Source organism: Rhincodon typus, chromosome 35 (genome assembly GCF_021869965.1).
Source record: "Rhincodon typus isolate 14 chromosome 35, sRhiTyp1.1, whole genome shotgun sequence".
Classification (NCBI taxonomy): domain Eukaryota; kingdom Metazoa; phylum Chordata; class Chondrichthyes; order Orectolobiformes; family Rhincodontidae; genus Rhincodon; species Rhincodon typus.
The window spans coordinates 5,620,191-5,643,350 of NC_063366.1; the positions used below are offsets into that span (position 1 = coordinate 5,620,191).

The 23,160-nt window shown below is 41.3% G+C and overlaps 1 protein-coding gene, 1 long non-coding RNA gene and 1 other non-coding gene across 6 annotated transcripts; 1 reads left to right on the top strand and 2 right to left on the bottom strand.

Annotated features, from left to right (window-relative positions):
• Window positions 1–283: 283 nt before the first annotated feature.
• On the bottom strand, window positions 284–19,942 carry LOC109936899 (bromodomain-containing protein 2). Of its 4 annotated transcripts, none has more exons than XM_048616863.1 (13): window positions 19,835–19,935; window positions 14,227–14,371; window positions 13,538–13,841; window positions 12,115–12,252; window positions 11,837–11,972; window positions 10,402–10,622; window positions 8,304–8,666; window positions 6,541–6,669; window positions 5,795–6,001; window positions 5,080–5,303; window positions 4,307–4,617; window positions 2,415–2,534; window positions 284–1,898 (listed from the first exon to the last, which is right to left on the bottom strand). In XM_048616863.1, the coding sequence occupies exons 3-13, from the start codon at window positions 13,760–13,762 to the stop codon at window positions 1,759–1,761; spliced, it is 2,214 nt and encodes a 737-aa protein (XP_048472820.1). In that variant the 5' UTR covers window positions 13,763–13,841; window positions 14,227–14,371; window positions 19,835–19,935; the 3' UTR covers window positions 284–1,758. The 4 variants fall into 4 exon arrangements, with proteins under 4 accessions (XP_048472820.1, XP_020391097.1, XP_020391099.1 ...); XM_020535508.2 differs by lacking the exon at window positions 19,835–19,935 and adding an exon at window positions 18,212–18,295; XM_020535510.2 differs by lacking the exon at window positions 14,227–14,371 and having other exon boundaries at window positions 19,835–19,942.
• LOC125487058 lies at window positions 10,783–10,919 on the bottom strand. The gene has a single exon (XR_007265631.1). It is a non-coding gene; the product is annotated as a small nucleolar RNA SNORD10 (small nucleolar RNA).
• A 61-nt stretch (window positions 19,943–20,003) lies between the features above and the next one.
• Window positions 20,004–21,750, top strand: LOC125487032. Its single transcript, XR_007265602.1, has 2 exons — window positions 20,004–20,132; window positions 20,522–21,750. It is a non-coding gene; the product is annotated as an uncharacterized LOC125487032 (long non-coding RNA).
• Window positions 21,751–23,160: the final 1,410 nt, after the last annotated feature.

Consider the following 23,160-nt stretch of genomic DNA (forward strand, 5'->3'; position numbering starts at 1 on the left):
CCGGAGGAATTTCTTTTGTGCAGTGTGAAATTCTTCTCCATTGAGCCTTAAAAATCAATAAAAAGGTAATCAACAGTTTGGAGAAAAAGCCAGGAAGCGAGTCGAGGATTACCAACCGTGAATTCCACAGAACAGCAGAGTAGACTCAAATGGGCCAAATTGCCTACTTCTGCTATGTTACATAGTATTAAAATTTCATATTTCATCCTCCCAGTCAACAGTACAGATTCAGATCTTCAACTCTCCATTTCTAACAAACAGGCCCAAAATTTTTTTTAACAAATTAGTTTTAAAGAACACTTTTACTGTACAGGTTTGAGAACTAAAGGTTTAACAAATACACATTGTCACATACAAGTTGTTAACTGCTACATGAGGTCAAATCTACAAATAACAAAAAACGGAGGAACGGACTGTAGAAAAAAACTTTACAGATTAAGATAAAAATAAAATCACCTTTACATTAAGAAACATGCGTCTCAATTGTGCATCTTCGTATATACAATACTTGTTAAAATCTCACTCTACACTCTCTTGTGACCTGCATCAACAGGCACATTGGTTCAGTCTTTACAATATAAAACATAATTATTTTGTAACAAAATAAATAAAACACCAGATAACTGGATGAAAAAAAGATTAAATTCGGCTGTCAGCTTTTCCTGTAACCTCTGCAGAAATGAAGACTACAACTAAACTGTACACATTAAAAACAATCCGTCGCTCCAAGCCAAGTCGTGCAACTGAATAAGACAGGGCACCAATTGAAGGATAATCTAAGACTATCCAATCAGCCTAGTCCAAACCAAAAAAAAAGGAAGAGGGGAAATAAGGTAGGCACATCAAGCAGTTGCTTACAGACTGTGCACTGACCAACACTACCATGGTTACAGCATTACTGCTCTGCATTCAAGTATCGGATGTATTGGAAAAATAAAGCATCGGGCAGCACTCAGCATATCTGCTCATGTCCAGCCAAATTAATGCCTTTTCAAAATGCTTCTCAAATTGCCATGCTAACCAGGATCAGTAAACTCAGCAAGAGGAGCCAGTGGCCTCTGGACAGTGGCTGAACACACTCGAGATGGAGCACAATCCTTATGAACCATCTTCAAGATGTAACTGAACAAAAACGTGTAAAGAAAAGCAGTACTTCCACTGAACATTACTAATAAACATGGGTTTCAGAGTGACAGTTCAGAGACCAACAGCTTAAAATGCTTTCAAACTGGGGAAAAAGACTTCCAAAACAAAAATAAGACTGCTTACTGCAACTCTACACATGGGATCAAAGCTGCTCATCCCTCTACAATTATCACATTGGATCCTGCACATGATTTTATGCAAAGAGAAGGGTGCTGAGTTTAGAGGCTGCAGTCTCTCTTCTGTACTGACTTTGAGTTGCCTTCCACTACTGAGAACCAGAAGGAATCAATCCTCAGCCTCGAATACCCCTTGGCCCCCGTCTGGCCTTGCACACGGCGTTTTGGGACAGACGAGTTAAGAGATCTAGCTGATATGTAAGGGAGTGGTGCAATCCTCTACCATGTCTGTCCTTGCGATGCATCGCTTGTGTAGTTTTTAAATATAAAACCAAATCACATCAAACCATGTACACTGCAGTCAGTAACGGCGGGCAACGGGGACAGGCCATCTCCCAACAGTCTGGTTCATACTTCGTCCGACCCTGCAGATTAGTTCGAACCAATCCTACACCAATTTCCCCCTGCCAGAAACAAGCCAATGCATTTGCCAATTCTAACCAGAGTCAGAATCACTTGTGTCTGATGAACTTGATCCACTGGAAGTGCTACTAGTGTCAGATCCTGAAGAACTGCTGCTGCTGGCGCTGAGGCGTGAAGGGCCTACTGGCTGAACTGGATCTGGCTTCTCAGTTGCTGCAGAAAGAGAAAAACAACATTAATAAAGCTGCGATTCTGACTCACTTATTTAAATCCCTTGAACTGCATGGGGAAAATCTATTCTGCATTATTGTTCTCTTCCAAACACCATCCCCGGCAATCTGCATCAACTAACTCATTCCTCCCAGAAACAAATCTTTTTGATCAGTCAGCTTCCTGCTCTCACCTAAAAAGAGTGAGTAGGAGATTACTTGAGATGGTATTTTAGTATTTGGCTCTGGTCAATTTAAACCAGATAAAACTTGGAAGAGATTATGTCCCCTGCAGCCTGCTCTTCATCTGGCAGTTAACCCCAGATTGTGGATCATAAACAGATTAGACTCAAAACCTGAGTCCAGATAAATACACAAAATGAAAAGACATTCAAAAGGAACAAGATCAGACAAGATCTAGTGTATAATCAAAGACAAAATCTAATTGGATCATGTATCTCAGTATTGAACTTATCCTTTCATAAATTGTTAACACCAGGCATTAGCTAATGAACAATACCTTTTTTGGGAGGTTTTTTAGTGGGATTCAGTTGTCCGCTCACATCCTGTAGCCTTTTTTCTAACTCTTTCTTCTTCTCCAGAGCTAATTCTTCCTTGGTCTTCCCTGCTTGTTTCTTGGCTGGGAGAACAAGGCAACGGCAATTAAAGTTATTTTGCTAAACAACCAACAGACTGTGTGCTAGAAGAACAGGAAATCAGAAGTGACTTTGAGCTTTACATTTTGGAATCAGTGCTTTTTGAATCACAGCTCAACTATTTTACACAACTGGTCCATGCACTCACTACAGCATTCACCAATTGCTCTCATTCCAATGCTGTCATCCAGATACATTTTCAGCTTTTTAATGCACCTGATTCATGATCTTTGAATTTGAGGCAGCTATGGAATTACTGCAACTAAAATTAGGTGCTGAGGCCATGGGCTGCATTGGCCAACTACAAGATGTTCCTGCAAGACCATGCAAATGAATGAACAGTTTCAATTGTCAAATTTCCAAAGTTTTTTTAAAAAACATGTGGATAGGGGCATCTAGCTAGGCCAGTATTCAATAAATCAGCTCAGGTAAGGCAATAGTAAACTCTGTTCTTGAAATCTGTTTGGCCTTTTGGTGTAGGAACAGGCAACACTTAAGGAGTTCCAGAATTTTGACTCAACTTGATGTTGTTTCAAGTTCAGATGACATACAGTTTGGGGGCAAAATTTGCAGTTGGTGTTTCCACGCACTTTCTGCCATTGAGTGACTGTGGAGTAGAGGTTGCTAGTTTTGAAGATGCTATGAAAAGTGCCTGCAGGAGACACACCGTTGCCACTGTGCATTTATGGTGAATGAGGTGCCAACTGAGCTTTGTCCTGATGGTATCAAGTCCAAGTGTTACAGCAGTATCCATTAAGGCTAATGGGGATTATTCAATCATAACTTATGCCTCATGACAGAAGACAGGTACTGGGGAGTAGAGTCCGAATATCAACCACCCTCTTGCAGCCAGTGCTTAAACAGCAGGAACAAAAACAAAAGTTGCTGGAAAAGCTCAGCAGGTCTGACTGCATCTGTGAAATCAGAGTTAACGTTTTGGGTCCGGTGACCCTTCTTCAGAACATTCTACAGAGAGATCAGATCCTGTGGTCCCCTAATAGGAAACAGGACCGAACACCAGCGATCATGTTGTTATTTCTTAGCAACTACTGCCTTCTTGAATTTGAAGATGTGGATAGGATATACCTAGTGCATTTACCACTATCAATTATGTGCTAGAATTATGCTGGAGCAGCTTGGCTAGGGCTGTGTCTAGTTCTTGAATACACTTTCAGTATTATTGTTGGAACAAGGTCATGGCCTAAAGCTTTAGTGTAGATTACCTTCAGCACTTACTCAATATCAGCAAGGGTGAAATGCACTGTTTGGAGACAGGCATCTCTGCTTGTCAGCAGAATACAGTATTTTGGCTAAAAATAGTTGCAAATGCTTCTTTAGCGGCGATATTCGGGGCTCACCCATTGTTGAGGGAGTGTGTCTTTGTGCAGCTTCCCAAACTACACTAGTCAGAAATTTCCCTTGTGGGCTCAAATCATGAAACCTGCAGTCAGTCCTTATCAGCTGAGTTGACAATCATACACTACAAAGCCAGGGCATAATGCTGGTCACAATTTACACCAGCTCCCATCCAACAACGACTCCTTAGCGTATGGGTCAGTCTGCAAAATGCTTACTTTGTAGAAAACTACTCTCCTCATTCTAGAAGAAGAGGTTGTGCCCTTCCAGATCTCTGGTCCAAAATTATACATAGAAATCAGGTAGCTCAGGAGAACAAAGTGTTTAATCTTCATGGTTGAAACATCTTTGTATAATTTAAAAATCCCCAAAATAGCATTACAGGTGCCCATATACTTACAGTAAGGCTTGCGAGGTTTCTTCCGTAAACAGGACATAACATAGCGTTCAAGCTCTCGAAGAGTGGATGGCTTTAGAGTTTCAAAGTCTATCTCAATCTCATCAGGGTTGGAGTCTCGAAGCGATGGCTCTCGAGACTGGATGATATGCACTACACGGCCTAGCTTGTCACCAGGCAGTTTATTAATGTCCAAGCTCAACTGTCGCTTTTCATCGTATGTCATGGGCCGACAGTTATCTTCTTCTTCTGAATCATAGCCAGGAGGTGGCGGTGGTGGTGGGGGTGGGGGTTGTTTCACCTTCTTGGGCTGCCTATGAACAGTAAATAGCATAAATAACAATATAGTAAAATTAACCTGGCTCTACCCTGAAGTAAATACAAAATCAGTTTCTGGTTTCTTATCTATAAAGCAGATTCCAGAGAAAGTTATCCACAGCAATGCCGTTATTGTTACCAGGCATTTTTGGCTGAACTACAGCACATCAAATTAGGTCGCCCCACCCCAGGGTTTGATAGTGAAGAAGAAGTGTGCAGTTATCATTGAGCCACTGCTTGGAGGTTATTCTTCCATCGGCTGCGTTTGACTTGTGTCTCAAAAACAGTGTACTTTGCATAAAGTTCAGACAAATTGACCAACACCAGAGCATTTAGATCTTTTGCATATTCCCAAATCCAAATTTGTAATGTTCCTAACTTTAACAGTTCTGAAATATTGAGGCAGGATAAAAACAACCCACTACATTAGGCATCAAAATCAGTACACATGCACTTACTTATTGTTACTTCCTGAACTGCTGCCTCCAGATGCTTTCTTGGACTGCTTTTTCGGTACAGCTTTTGATTTGGATGATTTGGACATTTTTTCATCTTCGTCTTTCACCTTGTGCTTATCTTTCCTCCTCTTTTTGTCTTTCTTCTCTTTCTTGTCCCGCTTTTTCTTTGGTTTGGACATAGGAGCCTGTGAGAGGGCAGCTAGCTGCTCGTGGACAGCCCTTAACTGTAGAAAGGAAACACAGTATTCCATAAGTGGTCAAAAATGTTAACAAGACAAGACATGCACTGCATTTGCACACCTCGTCTGCTGTAATTACCAGCAATGGATCTATACATGTGTAGATGTAGTTGTAAATGTGTTAATGCTCGGAAAAGTCAGAATTTTTAAGTTACTCTTTAATACTGAGCAATCAGTACTCCATACATTTTCAGTCAGAGAATGAAGCCATAACCCAGGGAATGAGAAGGACATGCAAAACATTAACTCAAACTAAATCTTTATTTTGGTTCATGCAGTTCGGGAGACACACACATCTTTTAAGTTTCACCTTTCCATCTTTGCGTTCATTCTTGTAGTTAGCTATTAAAGCACCAACAAGTAAGGAGAAACACACAGACGACCACCTGATCCACCTTGCAAGCATGGCATCTCCCACAATAGAAAGGGCTTTAAATATTGGCTGTAAATTTAAGATCACTAGCATTTTTGATCACCTGTTCCTGTAGTTCAGCCAGCCGATTAGCTCGCTCTTCTTCTGAATCATCGGACGTCTCCGTGTCTGACGAGCTTTCACTGCTGCTGTTACTAGAAGAATCAGATGATGATTTGGACACAACAGGAGGAAGTGGAGTTGGTGCAGGTGGAGGTGTGAATTCCATAGGCTCGTCTGGCATCTTGGCAAAACGGAATTCAAACACATCCTGAAGGAAAAAAAAAGAATTTTAAGGGATTTTAGCGTAAAGCTAATCTGGAATAAGCAACTACACCACTGTAAAGACATTATATTCCTATAGTGAATATGCAAAAGCTGAAAACATCACGCAAGGGTACAGACATCTAATTAAAACCAAGGAGTACACAGAAAGATGCAATTTGGGTGTCCAAAGGAAACATGAAAGTTAATCAGAAAAAAACTTTTATTTTTAGGTATACAGTGGCAAGTTCGTGTAAGATTTAAAAGTCACAGTTCACATTCAGATAAAGGTTGTAATTAGATCTCATTTAGATTCTACCAACTGCAATGAGTGAATAAACAAACAAAGTCTTGCTGCTACGGATATTTAAAACCATTGCAGTTATTCAGCTGTCTAAAAAGGTTTGGAATCATTAGCCGTTGGAACAAAATAACGCTTTAAAAAGGTTTGGGGAACTCCACTCATTAATGCAAAGTTACAGGTATCAATTCTCCAAACAACAAAAAAAAAGTTAAGTTCCCTCGAAAGCACCAAACTAAAATTACCTGCAGCTTCCTGGCCATGGCAACCACATCATGGTCTGGTGGGTTATACTTGTAACAATTCGAGAACATTAACCTTACATCAGCTGCAAATTCTTGTGCATCCTGATATTCCCGTTCATCCATCTTTCTCTGAAGTGAAGGGGGGTGGGTGGGGGGAATAAATACAAATCATTTAATAAGCTGCACTATAATCATAAAGGTTCCATTCTTAACTGTGAATGGTCTGTCAAAACAACCCAGCTAGAGATTTCTCATTGCATCCCATCAATCCTAACCACCAATTTTTCAAAACTGATAAGTTAGACATGTTCTTAATAGAAGATGCATTAGTGATTTGCCTTTGGAGTGTTAATGCTGACAATTCACTGCACTGTTTCCAAGGTAAAAAGAATAAAAATTGCTAAAAACATTAAGTACAGCACCTAGCCACGTAGGAAAAATGCTAACATGCAGATAGTACATTGCACATCTTCCCATAATTACATTCATTTGCTGGGAATACCATTTTGATGACAGCAAGTGAATTTTAGTGACAGGATGCTCAACATTCTAATTAGCCAGATTTCACCAAAAAGCCCCAAGTTAGTAAAGTGCTAGAAACAACCAATTTAACTTTTGAGGATCAGGTGACCATCAGTAATACTGAAGCACTTTACAGCAGTAGTGGAACAACAGAGGCAAAATCCTGTCAGCTACGTCACTTGCCATCAACACCAGGAAGTGAAATGGCCCCAAAACACAAGCAACCTCCAAATACAGTTCAACGTGCAGCAAAGGCCTAAAACAAGGCCAGCAGCAAAACTCAGCCAACCACCACCCCCCAAACCCAGTCCATTCAGGGGCATGAAACGACACAGGATACTGGGGACAAAGAAATATCTGTCCTAACACAAGCCAATTTTTTGTATGGTTTCTAACTAGTAACTGTGCAGAGTTTGTCATTTCACACTGGAGAACAGCAATTTGTTTTTACATATCCAAAAGAGATTCAAACTTCTGTTCAACCACTAATTTAAAAGTTTAAGAGTTCAGCAGTTGTTGGATTTTGAAAATAATATGTAATAGCTTCATCAGAGCTCTACAAATATATTATCACCCACAGCTATGATTTATGGCATAATGGACTAGGAATTCTTCAAGTCCTGTGACTGAAGTTAGTATTCATTCAGTTGGGGAATGTTGCAATGTCAAAAAGTAGTAAAAGATGATCTGATAAGTACTTGAAATGTTTCACTGTATCTGTCCAAGTCATTGAAAATGCTTATAAAGCAAACAAATGTGCATATTCCCTCACCCCAAATCAAGTTAGACATTAGGTGTACAGCATACAATTTCTCATTTCCATATTTACTGAGGTAGCTATGGGAAGGGTTCAGCTATATGGTACAGTGAAACCTGCATTTAGCAGTCACCATTAAGACTGAAGGAAAAAGACAAGACAGCATTTAAATCCTGGGAAGTATCACAGCTCAACCCAGCCAGTGGAAGCCTGACTACTTTGGAGTCAGTGGTTAAGTGTCGATTAATCCAGGTGCAAGTTCCATTTACTTAAACTGCTAGTTTCGTATTTTAACGAGCAGCAAATGTAACCTCACAGGCAGGCAGCTGCTTACTCCAGGAGCTAGACATTTAATTCAATGAGTAAAGCCTTTGGCTGGGAAAGAGCACCATGAAGACAGGAGTCAGTTTAACGTACAGGTTTCACTGTATCCAGGTACAAACGATATGGCGTTAAGACAATGTGCTGCTTGGATGCGACATACTTTGATAGTGCTCAGGTCCATCGGATGCTTGATTATGTCATGGTAGTCATGAAGCCCAAGAGCTTTGGCATCCACTGGTTTATAAAAGGGCCAGGCATATGCTGCATGCTTCTTTGACAGCAGCTCTTTCAAGATACCATTACAGTACTTCAGTTGCTCACTTAATTTGCCTTTCTTTGAACTCTGGTGTTGCTGGGAGTCTGGTAAGTCTTTTTTTGGTGGTTTGATGGGTCTGCCACTTTCCCGTCTGACTGGAATCTTTGCAGCCTTGCTTTCTGCTACTGATGGGGATGATTCTCCACTTGTTGTAACAACAGAAGTGGTTGGGGTTGTTGTATCCGCTTTCCTCTTTACTCCTTTCTTCTGTAAAAGGAAAAAAGGCATTACTACAATCACGTCATCAACTCCCATGGACCCCCACAGGAAGGCAACCTATCATCCAACTGCTGGTTTCACTTTAAGCTGGGCACTAAGCAGGGAAAAAAAAGTTACAGCAACTTATCCTGGGATCTTGCAAAGTACCAGTCTGGAAACTGCAGGCAAATGGTTACAAAGTTCATCCCGTTGGGCAATGTTTCAATACATCACATACTAGCACAGTTTCAAGAATGTTAAGAGACCTGAACATACTTCACAGGATTTCTATTACGTTACTAAGCCTTAAACAACTTTAAAACAGACTAAACTAGCTCACTTGGCTAGACAGTTGGATTGTGGCACCAAGTAGTGCCAACAACATGGGGTCAATTTCCACACTTGTTCGGGGTACCATGAAGGACTCACCTTCTCAAACGTGCCCCCCACCGACCCACCCAATCCTTCACCTGAAGCGTGGTGACTCAGGTTAAACCATCACCAATTGTCTCTAATGAGAAAGCAGCCCCAAGGCCTGTTAGGACTATGGCAACATTACTAATTAGGACAGATTCACCTAGCGTTAGAAAATGGTTCAAACTATTGTCATGTTGAGAAGAATTACACTGACACAAATTAAAAAGAAAACAATTCTACTCCTCTAGCAATTGAACAGGTTTAAATACAACACAATTAGAGCCAAGTAGATGACAGGCACCCATACCAGCACAACTCTGATCACTGAACACGTCTCATTCATTGCCAACTATCACAGCCCTGTGCCTTCTCCCACTCCCACAGCAAAACAGTTCTTCCACTCAGCATGTATTAGGAGTACAGTTATCTCCTGAAACAATCCATTGACTAAGATCACTACCCTAGAAAGACATCCCTAAGACTATTTTGAAGTGCTGCAATGGGAAATTAAAAGCTCTAATTATTCAACATTCCAATGCTATACATGTATACTCTCAAATCTATCAGAATCAGCCCACTAAATTGCCATTATTTTCAGTTTACCTTCTCTTAACATGAAAAATTCTCAGGCCAAAAGCAAACAAAGAAGTGCAGAAGCCTGATACAACATGGTGTCAGGTCTAGCAATATGAAAACATGATAGTGAACTGCACAGCAATTGAACCACCAAGGCTGGAAATCTCATTTCACCTTGGCCTTGAGAAAGCCTGCTGCTCAGGAGAGCGCCACGGTCCCTCCATCAGTCAGATCAAGAAACTTAGTTGCCCCAGGACCAAAGATTCCTTCACACTCCCCAACAGCAGCTGAAGGCTCCTTAATAGTGGTGGGTAGTCTGCTCTGTGGTGCTCCCTCCTTGATTAGGTCACGAAGGAAGACAAACAGCTGTTTTGGAACAGCACCTAGCCGTGACACTTCCAACATACGTGGCTAGTTTTTATTACTAGTATATTCATTAAGGGAGAGGAACACAGAATCTGATCACACAGCCTTCTTTCAGAAAGGACGTTTCTCCTAGTTAAGCTCTCAGCAGTGGACATGGCCTCCGAATCATCCACGAGTGCTATCAGACTCCGGCACTTTGTTTTTAAATTACAGGCATAATTTAACTTCATTACGAATTTTCATTCCAAACAAATGATTGAGACACTAAAGAAAGGACACCATGACAGATACCCATACTATAAGCAAATTGTGTTAAAAAAAATTGGTGTTACAGCAGTCCTCGGTTATAGTTTATAGATGTTCTTTCATACGCAGTCTGGCTTACCTTTGTGACAGGCTGCGAAGGGGGTGGTACAGCTAGTACAGATTGAGGGGGAGAATGTGAGGGCTTATGCATAATTGGTGCAGAGATGACAGACGTCTGAGACACATCAAGAATGGGTGTGGGCACTTCTGGCGTCGGAGGAGAGTACGCTGTTGGTTGAGACACAGATGACACCATTGGGACCTGAGACACAGTCACTCCACCTGGGACTGATGGTACCCCTGTGAAAAAGAACCCATTAGCACGAAAGAAGAGTTTTACTTTGCTGCAGCTAAACAGCCAAATAAAAATTAGATACGAGAGGTTTCAGTTTTTTTCCAAAGAAATACCTCTCATCTTGCCTCCACCTTCACACTTCCAAGTCTTATCTCCATAGCAACCATTTTCAGAAGTGAATAGCATGATCATGTTCCCAGAATCTCTAGTGACTAACATTACTTACAGACAAAACGTCAGCAAGGTGCCAGCTACCAGACAACCACTGGGATCAGTTGACACGCATGAAATCATCATAAAATGGCGCAGCGCAAAAAAATTCTCCATTGTCACTAACAAAGCGACATTTCTATTCTTGATGAAACGTAAAATTGAGAGATATAAGCAAACGTTGTCCAAGCCATAAGCTGATTTTTAAAAATTGATGTATTTAAAATCAACAACTACATGCACCAGGAATGAAGTTTCACGAACGTGCTGGTTGTAGTCAACACTGTTAAATACAGTCATCATTGATCCAAAAGGAGAGAAAGGCAACCAAATAATCAGTTCCCAGAGACAGCAATCCTACCCTAAATTGCATAAAAATTCCAGCTAACGGGGACTTGACATTCTTTCATCGTACGTGGTTTTTGCTGATTGGGCCACCATTTGGTGGCCATCACTGCCTACTAGGTGATGAACAAGTAGGGTTCAACCGTAGTAATCCATTGCATTGCATCATTATGACCATAAATTCCTGGATTTGATCCTGCAGTAACAAAGCGGTTCATTTCAGTGACTGATGTTTAACACAGTGGGGGGTGACAAAAGATGCCCCTGTAGGAAAACAGTTTGGGCAGAATGGTGGCTGCTATCAATAAAACGCTACAACTCTCAGAATTGCAGTAAAAATTAATTTCTTCCAGGGTTCAGGTGGTCAGAAGTTCAAATATTTTTCATCCATTGCACTAAAATTGGAAACAAACAAACAAACAAACACTCAGCTGTCCCTTCACTTAGGGAACAGCAAGTAGGTCCACGCAACCAATTTTCAAACTTAAAAATCATATTCTGATCACAAGCACTGCCAAATTTCTAAGTCTTCATGGGGATCCTGTTAGATACCACAGTCAGAGAGAACTGATATTTGGTGGGGAGATAGTTTGTTGTAAGTAGTCAATTTTGTGCACATAACTAAAAAAGGTGATACTCCTCCAATCCAATGTATTAATCATACCTCCTGTTTTACGACCCTTTGACTGCTTGGATTTTGGTGCAGGTGTTAACTCCACTTCCTCCTGGGGCATCTGCGCCACCTTCTGCAGGAAGAGCTTTTCCAGAGTCTGAGCCATCAACACAATGTCATCCGTAGGCTGTTAAAGTCAAATAATTACGTCAAGGAGAATTATACTGCCAAAAACTTCACAGCATGCTTTAGAATAATTAAACTAACATCAGTATGTTAAAAAAGCATGTGGGTTAACAGAGAGCTCCAATGAACATAAACATGTTTACCTTGTTATAAATGTAACAGTTAGTGAACATTGTGTTGAAGTCTTGCATGCACTCACTGGCACTCCAGTAATAATTGTTTTCTAAACGCTTCTTAATAGTGCCCATGTCCATCGGCTGCTTAATTATCTTATGGTAATCCTGCAAGAGAATAAGACTTAATGAAGTGTTTCTAGAAAATGCTGTCAAGATATTCTACTGTATAAGCACAAGATCAAAGATGACAAGTTGGTAATCAAATGAGCAGCTCTATCCAAATCACGAGATATGGTAATCCATCACCACACAAATCACGATTTGTAAACCCTAGTTAAGTTTATGAAAGGCAAACTATTCCTGTTATTTCAAGTGCCTCTTACTCTAGCACGAGCACATTACCACAGCTGCCACTTCAAGGTAGCTTGACAGTGCTGCATTTTCAGGAGTACTGTTCAAGCATACATGGAAGTTATCATGGTACTTTTTCTAATCAGGATGTAAGTGCTTCCAACCTCCCCATCAGTTCAAATAGCCTCAAGCAGGTGTTTGCGTGCTGCAAACTGACTGTGACTTTTCTTACAAGTGATCACACAAAAATATTAATCTTCTGCTTAGGATGCCCTCAAGAGCTACATGAAGTTGGGAAAACTTGTCAGACAAAATTGGAGCCAATGACACACTTAAAAATGACTGCCAGCTTGGAACATTAAAACAGATGAAACATAATCCATCAATTCACTCATTTCCAACAGAAATACCACAAAAAACATCTGGCTTAAAAAACTGATAGCATAACCATGTTCCATCACCCTGTAACCAAAATTAGTTGCAAAGAAAATACAATAAAGCAGCCAATCATCTGGCAAGCACATGATCATAGAGACATGCAAGATGGCCTTTCGTTCTCCAGTAGGAGGTACCACTGAACTTGAAAATGAAGTTTACGACACATTAAGGCACGGAAACCCCTGCCCTCAGTAATAGAGAAAGAAAATTTCCAAAATCATACTTTTTAGTACATAGGATAAAGTGTTATAAGTATGATAATATTTCACATGAATTTAACTTCTCATTTGGAACTTGTGCCTCAAGAATCTCTTAACATACCCAGTATGGATAATCATTTGCCTAACCCATCGTAACAAATTAGCTTAATTTAAGAGATAACAAGGTGTAGAGCTGGATGAACACAGCAGGCCAAGCTCCACACCTTGTTATCTCAGATTCTCCAACATCGGCAGCTCCTACTGTCTCTGTAACAGCTTAGTTTAAGAGCAAGGTTTCAAGAATTTTTCCATTGTCACTTCATTCCCTATACTCAAGTGCAGTGCTCACAAACCCCTAGCCATTCTTAAAGTAGCCAGAATATATTATTAATGCATTAGATAGCAATTGATACCACAAAACCTAGGCAAGTCACAACTTGCCTCTAGGTATTTGCACTCACCGGGAGACTGAGTTTCACTGCATCCACTGGTTGATAGAATGGCCATGCAAACTGGTGCTTCCAAAGAGCTTTCATCAGCACTTTCTGCATGTACTGAACCTGGTTAGTCACTCGGCCAGGTTTCTTAGGGTTGGACACCTCAGGTGGAGGAGGACTAATTACAAAGTTGTTCTGAGAATGAATTGAAGTAGACATTGTGGGACTCTCAAAATCTTCATACAGCATAGATGGTTTGCGGATGCGCTTCCCAGACCCTGGATCAGCAGGCAGCCCAGTTATCCCATTACCAGCGTCCCCCTGCAACCTTCAATAAGAAAGGAGGAAAACAGCTCAATATTCACTGCATTAAGTGCTGAAATGCAGTTTAAACATCTTTATAAAATCACATGAATTGTATCTATTCAGTCAGACTCTCCAAGGTTTACTTAATTCCATAAAGATAATGTTCAAAAGACTGTTCAAACCAGGCTATCCCTCCTTCCCATCATGCTTAAATGCCACATCTACACTGCACATTGCACCAGGCTACTTAATGCCAAGTGGACCAGAACTACAAAAACCCAATACCATAATGATTCCTAAGCATTCATCCCCAGTTAGTTATTGCTATCTGCCTGATGGCAACTACTTCTCCAACCTGACTGAGTTGTACTGGTGCAAAAAAATAAAATAAAATAAAAAATACCAACCACTAAGAATCAGGCTAACAGTTGCTTGATTTTCTGAGGATCACTATAGAGAGGCAACTACATTAAAGGCCTGGCTGTAGATCGTCTTCTCTGCCGTCAGTACTGTTCAGTCCTGATAATTCTAAGTTCATCATGGGAAATTTTGCTATAAGAAACAAAAAACAATGTTCAAACACCTTTTTGAAAACAGAATTTTATTTGTCACTTTTGAAATCGCCTAAGTGACAGTACTCAGTAATCCAAAAGGACTACCATGACCACCTGAAATAAAAATCAGTGAAAGAAAATCTGAGGACATGACTTATAGGAACCAGGCCATCAGGCATCTTCATATCCGCAGGGAAACTGGCAACTCAAGACTCCAATGAATCCCAATGAAAATGGAATTTCTACACTAAAGCACTTCAACTCAACTGTGTTACTTACTCACAATCCAACAAAAGTTAACATGTGAAATATGGCCTCAACTCAAATACTCAAAACAGAGCCCTGGATAGGGAAAGAAGCACTCCAAATAAAAAGCCCTCTTTTCTTTTCCTCATATCTGTCACAGGTATCCATTTTCCTCTCCTTGCTCCAACATAGTCAACAGGTTCCAACATTAAGGGTTGTTTGCCAAATTACTCAAAACAAATACCCTACAAACAACAGTTGCACATTTTGACAATCTGATTTTTTTGAAACAAGAACATTGTATAAATAAAAGGTGCCTTTGGAATAACTTAAAGGGATTAAAATTGAAATTCCAAATTGTTAAAAACAAAATCAGTCTTTTAAATGCAGGAACAAAAGGGAAAATAATTCCTGAGAGCTCTTCATAAAACTGATCAATACCTTATAATAATGCATGGATGACTCATTACTGCAGTCAAAATATTCCATGCTAAAAACACATCAGAATGGAGTCAAAAAGAAAATTGGATTCCATCCATTTTTTAAAAGCTCAATTCCAAAGCAAAAATTGTAGTCTGAATGAACAGCACAATAACTCAGTGTAAACTGTGGTATTCTGAAGTGAACAGTTCCAACTTTGATACATCATCAAGTGGAGTGCAGTGAAAAACATAAGCTTCTAGGATTATCAAGTCACTACCTGCTAACAAAGTCAGCAAGTAACAATTCTAAATAGGTGTTCTAGGATCTCAACACAAGGCAGTTATTCTGTGGCAGTCAGGAGAACTGTAAAGGTTAGTTGTAGCCAGTATCCAGTAGTTATAAAAGCAGCCAAAACATACTGTAGTACAAATACATGAAACATTAACATTTTTAACAATAAGAAGCTCTACAGAGAAACTTCACTTGCTTAGTGCTGGGAATATTGTTTTATCGGTCACTGACATGTCTCTGAACTGATGCAGCCACTGGCTAGTACAATCCATAAAGTCACAGGTATATTAAACTAGCCCATCTAAGGTTTTGCATGTCAAATAAAGCCATTTTCTATTCTTGTTATTACAACAACCTTCTTCTCTTCTCGTGAAGAATGCAACATGTTTTCTGCAGTTTGCTCTAGAAATCACCTAGGATGCACATCACAGCAGTGACTGGAGTCTTACATTGCATCTTATGTCTCAGCGGTTTTAGCAGCCAATGGAATAGCAATACTCCATCAGAAGAAAACGTAAAGAACCACTTGCAAACTTAGTTTCTTTTTGCCAAGACAGCCACTTTAGCAAATATAGGATTGTTCATACAGAGACAGATGATACTGCAGTGACAACACAAATAAATGCAATTCCCATCCATACCAAATCCTTCAACAAAAGCCTAGCTTTCTAATGGAAGTTAATATCCATTTGTTCAGTAGTGAAACCAAGCATGGTTCATTTATTGAGGTGTATGGTTTTAACTTTTTTTTTAAGTGACATCTGAAGCTTTGTATTTGAACTCACTTTGAAAAATCTGACATGGACACAATATCTCAACTGTGCCTCTACTGCTTCTCCTACCAGCACGAGAAAAGATTCGACAGAAACACACAGTAATCACAATCAATCATTTCTAAGACACGTGCTGCTTGGACTAAAACAAAAACAAAAACAAAGCGAAATACTGCAAATGTTGGAAAGCCGAAGTAAAAACAAACTCAGCGAGTCTGGCAACAATCAATGAAAGAAGAAACAAAGTTAACTCTCGGAATCCATTGATTCTTCAATGAATTAGATTTCCAAAAAGAGAAGTCAGTCAACTCAAAACATTAAGACTGTTTGCCTCTCCCCACATATGCTGCCACACCTACCGAGTTGCTTGGGCTAATCCACTGCGTTTACTGAAGCAAAAAAAATATAGAATTACAATACTGTCACTGAGGTTGACCTGGGAACAAACAATTAAACATTCAATACTGGACAAACAAATTAATAAACTGTATGCCCCTTGAAGTTTTCAACTGGAGTGCTATGAAATGTTATAGACATTAAAATATCTAGAAAACAAAAATCACTGCAGAGAATGGAGACTGCATGTCAGGAATTTTAAAAATGAATTAAAACAGTGTTCCCCCACAACGCTAACTTCAGTGTGAATTGCCAGACCCGTAACTTGGTAGGATGAAACACACATATCAAGCCAAACTATACCGTTTACTTTTGGCATTTGTGGGTCAAAAGTAAAAAATTACTTTAAACACTGAAGAACAGATTAGAGGAAAGATAAAGAAGTCAAGATCTTTTCAAAAGAGATTGGTGGCTACCTATTCCTCACACTTCTAGCAGAAAAGATAGAGTCAGATGTTTGCTTAAAAATATAGTAAATGAGTAGGCTAATTACTTGCTTGCCTACAATCTTAAACCATGGAAGAATATGCAATACTGAACAAACACAGCACATAGTTAAGATGCAGGCAAGAGAGCACCATGACAACTTCATCTAAATATTCTGCTACACACGCCCACTCTGCTGCAAGTGACATCAGATACGTTTCCACATGGCTACTTTGTCCTGGAGCCCCTCCCTCTTTTCCTCAAAAACACTTCCAATTGTTTTGATTATCTAATAAAAGCCTGCTTTGTGAAACCAATCTGCACTGTAGCCAAAGGTTAAATAAGATGCACATATACATGTATGAGAACATAAAGAGTACTGAAATTTAAAAGAAAATGAAACAGCTCAACAAGCCAGTTTGGTAAGTTTTAATTTAAGAGGTAGAGAATTAGTACAATGCAAATAATTGAACACTGAGGTAAATACAGCACACTATGAAATATCGCCTTGCTTTAGACTTAAGTGAAGTGTGTACTTGAACCACGTGCATTTGTGACAAAAATGCATCATGTTGAACTGTCCTTGAGATTAAACTACTTTCTCAGTTATTAGAATCTGATCTGTTACATCCATGTCGAGGAATAAAGAGGTCCTAAAGGTTGATGTTACAATTACCATTTAACGCGATTCCCTTTGTTCTGTTTATACAGGTAGGGCCCTTCCCCAAAATAAATATCATTAGTATTCCGACATTTTAGTTGAAGTGATGGGCAAATATATAACGATGACAGATTCCCTGCAGTTCATAGAACTTAAACGCGGAAAAAAAAAATCCGAGCTTTGCAGATCCTTTAAATCGTAGTTGAGGCATCCTTTAATGTAGGAATAATACCAGCAGCATTGCTAGGTACAGATCAAAAATTCGGAATTGTCTTTAAAAACAAGGGAAAATCCACAGCTGCAAAATAAAATGGAGCAATAAGAAATCTGGGGACGGATGAGCCTAAATAGTTTGGTAAAGTATTTATAATTTATTAATTTGGAGATCGCTCCCTATCCCTCCCGGTCGTGACCCCGCTTCCCTGCATCCCAGCCCGGATGTGTACTGTATGTATACTGTTTGTGAATGGCAGAAAATGGCGGCCCCGGCTGCCGGGCCTGCTCTTGCTCCCTGGGAACACTCTCTCTCTCCGCCTCCGGGATTTTCTGCCTGCTTTCCCTTGCATTTCTCTTCAATACTGCTTCCGTTACACGGCCGAGGTCCTGCACCGCTCTGCCGTACCTGTCGAGCCCCGGATGAGTGGCCGTTTCCATCAGATGCCGCCTGATTGCGCGTCCACTCGGTTCTCTCCCCCGCGTCTCTCCCTCTCCGGTTTCGGCAAAAGCAAATGGCGCCGCGACGCTGCGAGCCCGCCCTTTTATACCGCCCACCAGACGGCAGCCGCTGCCGATTGGCCGGCTCCGGCGGGCGGCCCGCCCGCCCAACACACGCCGCCGCCCACCATTGGCCGAGCGGTAACACGTGAGTGCGGGCCCCGCGGCCGATCGCGCTACGATTGGACGGTACTGCCGAGTCACGCGGCTGGGCCGGTGGCGGCCCTCAGCCGACGGGGAAAGAAAGGACAAGTCAGCCATTACACAACAGGGAGGGGACGTACACACATCACATCCCGGAGGAGTTTGGGGGGCAGGAACACAGCACCCGGTGTACAAATCCAGCCTGCCAAACATTCATACGATACCAACCGAGGGAACACAACACCTAGCGTGAGGGGAAGGTGATACCTCCCCTGGTCAGATTAACATGGCGTGTCCGCTCCCCTCCCCCACTCCATCCCCACCCACCCTAGTCACTATACTGCCTTGTCACTTCTTACCCCCGTAAAGAATGGGGGAAACTAATTCTACCGTGAAACGGGATTAAACATCCCCTTCCACGTCCAACACAGCCCTACAAAAGACAGTTAAGGAGGTAGGAAGTCGGGGTGGAATGACACAGCGCCGGTCCATGATTAGGCCAGGCCTCGAGGGCAATAAACAGTACAAGGGCTTGCCGCCATCTTTGGGAACATTACACAGCGAAAAAAAACTGAACGGCACGGCAACAGAACTGTCATTGGAGAGAGAGGGAGACAGTGTGTCGCAAACAGCCTAAGCCCTCCCTCTCATGCAGCTACCTCATCCCAGAGCTCCCTCACTTTTCAGAGAAAAGGGAATCGGCCGGATGCCATGTGTGTGTGTGTGGTGGAAGGGGATGAGACAGCTAGATATGGAACAGTTAATCCTCCTCCCCCCACCCTCCAAAAAGACAACTCCCAATTGAACTAGCACTTCAAACCAAGTCAACTCAACAAAGCACCCAAAATTCAAGAGTAGGTGTTTTGAAGTTGGAGTTCGCATTTTTTTTTTAAAAAATGGAAATACCCCAATGTTCGCTTATTACACTTCGCTTTGTCAATCCCTTCCTGAACCAGGCAACTGAAGAAAACGTGAACAACTTGTTTGCTTTAAAAAATGCAATGTTTTCCCCATTTCAAAAGGAAGTACGTTATTTTGCAACTTGACCACTTTTTAACATAAGTGGCTTTTATCCTCCATTTTCTTGTTAGTAATAGAAAAACTGCCTACAAGCATAACAGGCGAAAAAGGCTTTTTTCATTGCCAACCTCCCCTCCCCAAACATGATTATTTTTCCAAGGGACGGTGATGTGTGTATTTTTATTTTCGCCGTTGAATTCCGTTAAGATTTGAGGAATTTTGAATTAAATTTGAAATTTTCCTTCACCTTCCATTTCCTAACGGCTGCCGCTCCAGCAGCTCGACGGCTAATTGGCTGTAGCCGGTCACATGACCCTGCAGCCTCCCTTCGCCGACAACTTGCCCCAAAATCGAGCCCATTTCTCACCTTTCGCCCGGTAACCGATCTCCCCTGGCCTCGGCCGCGTCCTCCTCCGTCCCTTGCGTCGAGCTCGGCTCCGGCCGCCCGCTTTTAACCGCGTTTTGCCCTCCATTTTCCACCAAATGTTAACAAAGAAAATCTCCGGCTACGTCAGCGCTCGCCCCGCGGGCGCCCGCCCATTGGACGCCCCACGGTCACGTGACGTGCCGCCGGCTTTCAAACGGATTTTTCTCTCTTGCCGGCCACCGCTTTTCAGCCTTCCTCCCTCGAAATGCAGCATTAGCGCCGCGGTGCATCGACTCCCGTGAGTATCAAGTCCGCGACAGGCCCCCCTTGCGCGTTCTTTAACCCTCTCGGGTGTCTCGACTGTGATGGCGGCTTCGGGTTAACGTCGGCGTGGTCCTGGTGGAGAGCGGACTGCGCATGTGCAGAGAGTGGAGGATGGGAACCAGGCTTGTCGTGCGCGTGCGCTTTCGCCCTCATTCCCCCTCCTCCACCTCCTCTACTTTATTGCCAAGTCCCCTGCTATTCCTTCCACCTTTGTCTCCTCTATTGAGCTTCAGGCTGAAAGAAGTCCCCCTCTCCCGTTCCCCAGTTTGTAATTCAAAATCCCCAATGACACACTTGTCAGATGTATTGCAGAGCTAAATGTAATTTTTTTTTTTACCTCCCCTCCCCATCCCTTTCCTTAAGGTTTCCTTAAAAGGTGCATACGACAGACAAAAGGCATCCTCAACACTTCAGTCACTAGAGCATTTGCCCAGAAATATCTGACAAGGCAACAAAAGGTTGTGCAAGTCCGCAGTCAGATAGGGTGGTGCACCTAAACCACCTGAAGATATAGAATTTTAAACAAAATCGTTAATCCGCATGAAAGGAATACTGTTAAAAGCAATCCTGAATCCCTGGACAACAGAAATTAGGATACAATCCATGAATGTTTCTACAATAAGAAGGTATCAGACAATGCGGAGGGATTCTACTTGGCCCAGTTCTTCTGCAACATAGGACTGCTCCTTTGCAACATTATGACAGGGAAACCAACAATGTTCAGTAACTTGGGCTATGTCACCTGTACATGTATTCGAGGCATCAAATTTGCTGTTAGTCATTGTGCAAGAGTGATTTTGAAACTTACCAGTGGTTGAGGGTAGATACCATTCGATCATAACATACCAAAGGAAGAGTAGACAATTTGACATTATAGAGGTTTATAAAGTCATGGAGGGCATGGATACAAGGGAATAACCAAGGTCTTTATCCCAGGGTACAGGAGTCCAACATTAGAGGGTATAGATTTAAGATGAGAGGGGAAAGATTTAAAAGGCACCCGTGGAGCAACTGCAGAGGATGGTGTGTGTATGCAATGAGTTGCCGCTGGAGGTGGATGCAATTACAACATTTAAAAGGCACCTTAATGGGTATGTGAATAGGATGGGTTTAGTGGGAAATGGGCCTAGATTAATTTCGGATATCTGGTTGGCGAGGACAAGTTGGACCAAAAGGTCTTTTTCCATGCTGTATAGCCTTATGACTCTTAAGTCTGCTTCACCACTACAAGAAAAATTTGTGGCATTAAATTCTATTGTCCTGCTTTCCCATAAACCCTTCATTTTGGAGTCATATCTCAAAGAATGGATGCTGACTCTGTGATTATATGGAATTGTTAGTCCCTTGAACTCAACCTTTTTAAGCAGAAGGAAATGTGTTTCAAACAAAGAGCAAGAGATAACTTTCCAAGCACACTTATGATACTTATGAACATGTTGAGCTGCAAATGCTTTCCCTACTCTTCATTTAACTCATTAACAAGTCCTGGAATTATAATTAATATATCACATAGCAACAAGGATTTAATCAGGAAATTATAGTAAATGTAAAACATTTAATCAATAAATCATACCAATATTACATACAATGAATATCTAATCACCAGATTGAATGAAAGTCATAAGAGCCAGTCAATAAGTTACATTTATTGTGACAAAATATTGCATTATTGAAATTCTACTTGGTAAATATATGACATTGAAGACACAATCTCTCAAGTACAGTATTTATAACACACCACAGTGATGTTCTAGTTACTAGATAGTAAATATAACATGCTCCAGTGAAGATGTAGTAATGTAGACTTATAGATATCAGTGAGGATCCAGTCACTCAATTATGGCAAAGTAAATAGTCTTGGATGAAGATCTATTTGCCAAATCGCTGTGAAAGGACCAATTCAACAAGCACAAAAAATACAATACATCGGTGAGAAGCCAGTCACTAAAATGCAATAAGTCAGTCATTATCCACTGACTAATTTATAGTGAATATAACACATCCGTGTTTATTGGGTCACAAAACTAGTGAATATGATACAGTAGTGTTTATCTAGTCACTTATTTTATCCTTTGTTCATTCACGGGAAGAGGGCATCACTGGCTAGGCAGCATTTATTGCCCATCCCTAATTGCCCAGAGGGCAGTTAAGAGTCAACCACATTGCTGTGGGTCTAGAGCCACATGTAGGCCAGACCAGGTAAGGATGGCAGTTTCCTTCCCTAAATGACATTCATGAACCAGATGGGTTTTTCCGACAATCGGCAATGGATTCACAGTCATCATTAGATTCTTAATTCCAGTTATTTATTGAGCCCAAATTCCTCCGTCTGCCATGGTGGGATTCAAACCCGGGTCCCCAGAAGGTTATCTGGGTCTCTGCATTAACAGTCCAGCGTTAATACCGCTAAGCCATTGCCTCCCACTAAATTATAATATCTTGTGATCTTCTAGTCACTAAACTATAACAAACATTACACAGCAGTGATTATCCAGTCACTGAACAGCCGTGATTACAACCCTATGACACACAACAGGCTGGTCAGATAGATGAGACGATGGCAAATCAAATTTAAACCTGACAAATGTGAGATGATGAATTTTAGGAGGGCTGACAAGGCAAGATAATACGTGATGAATGGTGGGACACAGAGGAGTGCAGAGGATCAGAGGGACCTTCATACACATGTCCATAGACCTTTGAAGGCAGCAAGAAAGGTGGATAAGGTGGTTAAAAAGGCATAAGGGATACCGATATTTATTAGTCGAGGCATTGAGTACAAGTACAGAGAGGTTATGATAGACCTGTGTAGAATGTTGGTTAGGCTGCAGCTAGTGTGCTGTGTGCAGTTCTGATTGCTTCACTAACTATGTGAAGGAGGTCATGGCATGTGGGTGAGCGGAAGAGAGTCACCAGGATATTTCCTGGGCTGGATCGACCCAGCTATGAAGACAGACTGGATAGGCTGATGTTTTCCTCCAAGCAGAGAAGGCGGAGAGAAT